This window comes from Limulus polyphemus, unplaced genomic scaffold, assembly GCF_000517525.1.
Source record: "Limulus polyphemus unplaced genomic scaffold, Limulus_polyphemus-2.1.2 Scaffold362, whole genome shotgun sequence".
Classification (NCBI taxonomy): domain Eukaryota; kingdom Metazoa; phylum Arthropoda; class Merostomata; order Xiphosura; family Limulidae; genus Limulus; species Limulus polyphemus.
The window spans coordinates 634,190-638,086 of NW_013665972.1; the positions used below are offsets into that span (position 1 = coordinate 634,190).

Consider the following 3,897-nt stretch of genomic DNA (forward strand, 5'->3'; position numbering starts at 1 on the left):
CCTATCCTTAAACACAGCTATTCCAAGCATCATCTTTTCTGGACAGTATTCGTTCATCCTTCCAATATCTTGCACACTTGCACACATCTTATTCAAATTACCAATCCTGCACTGTTGAAAGAAAGAAAAAGAAGACAAATAAAAGCAATGTTAATTTGCGTGAAACAGACAAGATTTTGGAACAATACAAAGATCTATTATTCCACATTGTTTAAAATCAGTTGTCCAAATTTAAACATATAGTCGCCAGCAAGCGTAACGCTGAGCAAACAAAAAGTGATTGGCCAAATGGCTTGGCAGCAAAGCGCGTAAATAGGCGGAGAAACAGTGACGCGTCATAGAAGAGGAGGAGGAACGAACAGAAGATATATTGGTTCGAATGTATCAACGCTTGAGGACATAAAAGACACAAAAACAACTTCAATGCTTAGTCTTTGTATCATTTTTACTGACGTAGATTATTGCAATCGTTAAAGTCAGACCCACAATAAGTTTGTGTTATTTTATATTCTGAAGAAAAAAAATTTTAAATGAAAATTAAATTGGTTTTGTTTGCTTGGTACAAGTAGGACACAATAAGTTCGGCGTATTATTCAACTACAACGTATTCAAATATGATCTCATCACCTACGTTCACTTACACATCACCTGCAACCGTGCTTCCTCCCCCATCTGCACCATTAGTCTCACCAATAGAAGCTTTAAGAACAGGGACACTGACACAGGTAGCTTCTTCTGTCCCATTTTCCAAAGAACTTCAGGCAGCTAATGATTACACTCCGAACCTAATCACTGACTCGGGGTCCAGTTCCATGATTTTAACCCTATCCTCTTCTAACGCACGAGCCAACTTACGGGGTGCTGTTTCCCCGTTTTCTCCAAGTGAAGGAGGGAACAGTGACGGAGATACTACTGACGAAGTGTACCAAGGTAGCACATATGACGATAACTCGCAAAACAGGCGACCATTTACAGGTATGTGGAATTATTTAAATATACAGGTACACTTCGCCTACCTTTTTGTATTTACAGACTTTACATAATCTAAGCGGTTTCTCCAATAAATTATATGTCCTTAGAAAACTCTTTTTTCCCCCATCAACCCATCCTTCTGCTTGTCTTTAAACCTACGCATGAATCACCCTTTTCTCCACAACACATCTTAACAGCGCTGTCGTTTTATACAAATATTTGCTTGCACTGTTTGTTATAAAAAAAAATGACAGCCGTTCTATAATATAAAGGTTTTAATCAAATGTAATTGTTCTCTTTAAATAAATTGATAAACATTTTATCAGCAAAATCACTTACATCGCAACTGTTAAGTAGAAAAACTTTGTTTTGTATCGCCACTTTTATGTCACTTCCTGCATCTTATTTGTTGAATAACACGTGATTTATTCTGTTCCCTTATTGGGAAACTCGTCACTTATCCTGATATCTTATGTACCTAATGTTCCAAGTGCACCTACATTTACCTACTGTAATTAAAACTATTAAACACCACCTGCTATGTTTAATGCCACATCGAAATTAAATGTACTAACTTTTTACTTGAGCGTACCGTTTCACTTAAAGTGTAATTTACTCGAGGAAAGGCTTGTACTTATATTTATTTTTTCTGAAATTAAAAAAAAATACTCATTCAGATGGAGAATATTTAATATAGAATTATTTTAATATGAATCTCTGTAATTGTGTATTTTTGAAAGATTAGCTGTAGCAATGTATCAATTGTACCCTGTAATGAAACAGAATTAATAAGATTATACCAGCTACGTGCAACTTTAACCTGTATAAATAGCTTTACCCCCAACAATAATGTCCTACCTAGAAAGTTGTTCGTGGTTATAGTATAGAATGAAACCAGATTATTAACCTTCGACAAGACTTTAAAATACCATGACTTTTGAAAACTGTGTACAGTATAATGAAGCATGCGTGCAATATATTGTATTAGAAAATGCACGTATTAATCAACCTTTACTGGTGGGTCATTTTTTTTTTTAGAATTTTCGTACGAAGCTACATAAAGGGTTACCTGAGCATAGCTGTTCCTAATTTTGAACTGATAGACTAGAAGGCTTATGGCCAATCCACGGCCCCATAGGGTGACGCGCAATTTTGCGGCAAAGGAACACGAACTTTGAATCTTTGAATTCTCAGTCTGCGCACGTACGTCAACAAAGAGCTACGCCCGGCCCAATTGGTGGTGTGTAGATAAAGGATTAAGGTATGATACTAGTAATAAAGTGTGTATAAATATATGTATAGTAGGGCCAAGATGTGAAGTAAAATATTACCTTAGAACCAAGTTTATCTTTTTCTTTTTTTAGAGTTTTGTTAGTTGGACAATTACACATTTTAGTCAAAGATGTATAAATATTACTTTTAAGATTGGTCTTTAGACTGTCACAGATTGCTTTCTACAATGGCTCACGTTCAACAGAGGAACTCGTCAGTTAGGCTGGTCTTATGGTAGAAACAACTTTGTAATACCACTAACACGTATTGTTCACTACTGTCTTATTATAGGCCTAAACTAGAGAAAAAGAAAGCTTATTAAACCCTAAAAATGTAGCGAACACAAGGTTAGAATGTAGGTGGATTTTTTTCCTTAATTGTTTCCTTCAGCTTATTATACAATTTAAGGGGCGTAAAAAAGTGTCATTTGAGATTCATGTAATGTTTGCCATAGAGGGAGGCCATTTTTACACCCCTCCTGTGGTTTAAAATTCTTAATTAACTGAGAAATATGCCATGAGAAATGTATCTGAAGTCTATTCCTATCGTACTTAGTAGATTTTAAGAACTTTCGCTCTTGCAAAAATTATGCGCTCAATCTAAAAAGAAAACAAAAGAGAATCCTCAACAGCCACTGTACTTGAAATTATTTCAGGCAGGATTAGAGTAAGTTAATCTACGAGACCTCTTTTTTTTATCCCCTCCCCCCTCATGAGCTTCCTCATGTCATCCTGTATCACTGTGTCAAGCTTGTTGCTGATTGATCAAGAAATTTGGAAATGTATAAGGAACAGATACGCACGCACATATTTTGACGTTTATTTATACAGATTAGATTGGGGTTCAATCCCCTCATGTCCTTCTCCATGTCATCGTATATTACTCTGCCAAGTTTGGGGTTCATTGATCAAGAAATCTGGAAACGTACGAGGAACAGATACACACGCATATTGACGTTTATTTATATAGATTGGATGCCCCCCCCCTCTCCTGTCCATCCTCATGTCATTCACTGTGTAAAATTGTGCTGATTTAGTAGTTTCTTCCGAAATTAGATATGAAATTAGATTGGGGTCACACCCCATGGGGTTCAGCCCCCACCTTCTGTGGGAAAAAATTATATTACAAAGTTTTTATTGACACTAAGAATGTGACATCACAGACATTAAAACTACATATGCTGATTCCATATCTTTATAGGTCTACTATTATAGGGACTGAAAGGTGCGAACAAACAGACACAAACTTAGCTTTAAATATATATTTTTGTGCACCAACGTGGGGCGCGCGTATACTCGATTCGTTTTTATTACTCATCAGGATCTCTACCAGCCTACCCTCAAATTGAAATTCTTTTAGGCAGGATTGGAGAAAAAGAATCTATGAGACCTTGGGTGTGGTCAATACATCAATCGGAAGGGTTTGACCTCCTGAGTCCAAAACTGTAGTTAGATCTCAAATCGATCAAAAGATGACGGAGCTATGAGCTAAAAGTTTATACTTGAAAAAACAAAAAATAAAAAACTCAGAGCCATTCTATGAGCCACTATGCCGCGGCTAAAAACAAAAGCTTTGAAAGTTAACTTATATTTCTTCATATTCATAATGTCTCTAGATCGATTGAGGAAACGACTTTTTAATGGATGAAATATA

General features: G+C 36.1%; 1 protein-coding gene across 1 annotated transcript; it reads left to right on the plus strand.

Moving 5' to 3' along the window:
* The first annotated feature begins 554 nt into the window (after positions 1–554).
* LOC111085389 lies at positions 555–2,131 on the plus strand. The gene is made up of 2 exons (XM_022383705.1): positions 555–975; positions 2,011–2,131. Exons 1-2 carry the CDS (start codon positions 615–617, stop codon positions 2,031–2,033), a joined length of 384 nt encoding a protein of 127 aa, XP_022239413.1. The 5' UTR covers positions 555–614; the 3' UTR covers positions 2,034–2,131.
* Positions 2,132–3,897: the final 1,766 nt, after the last annotated feature.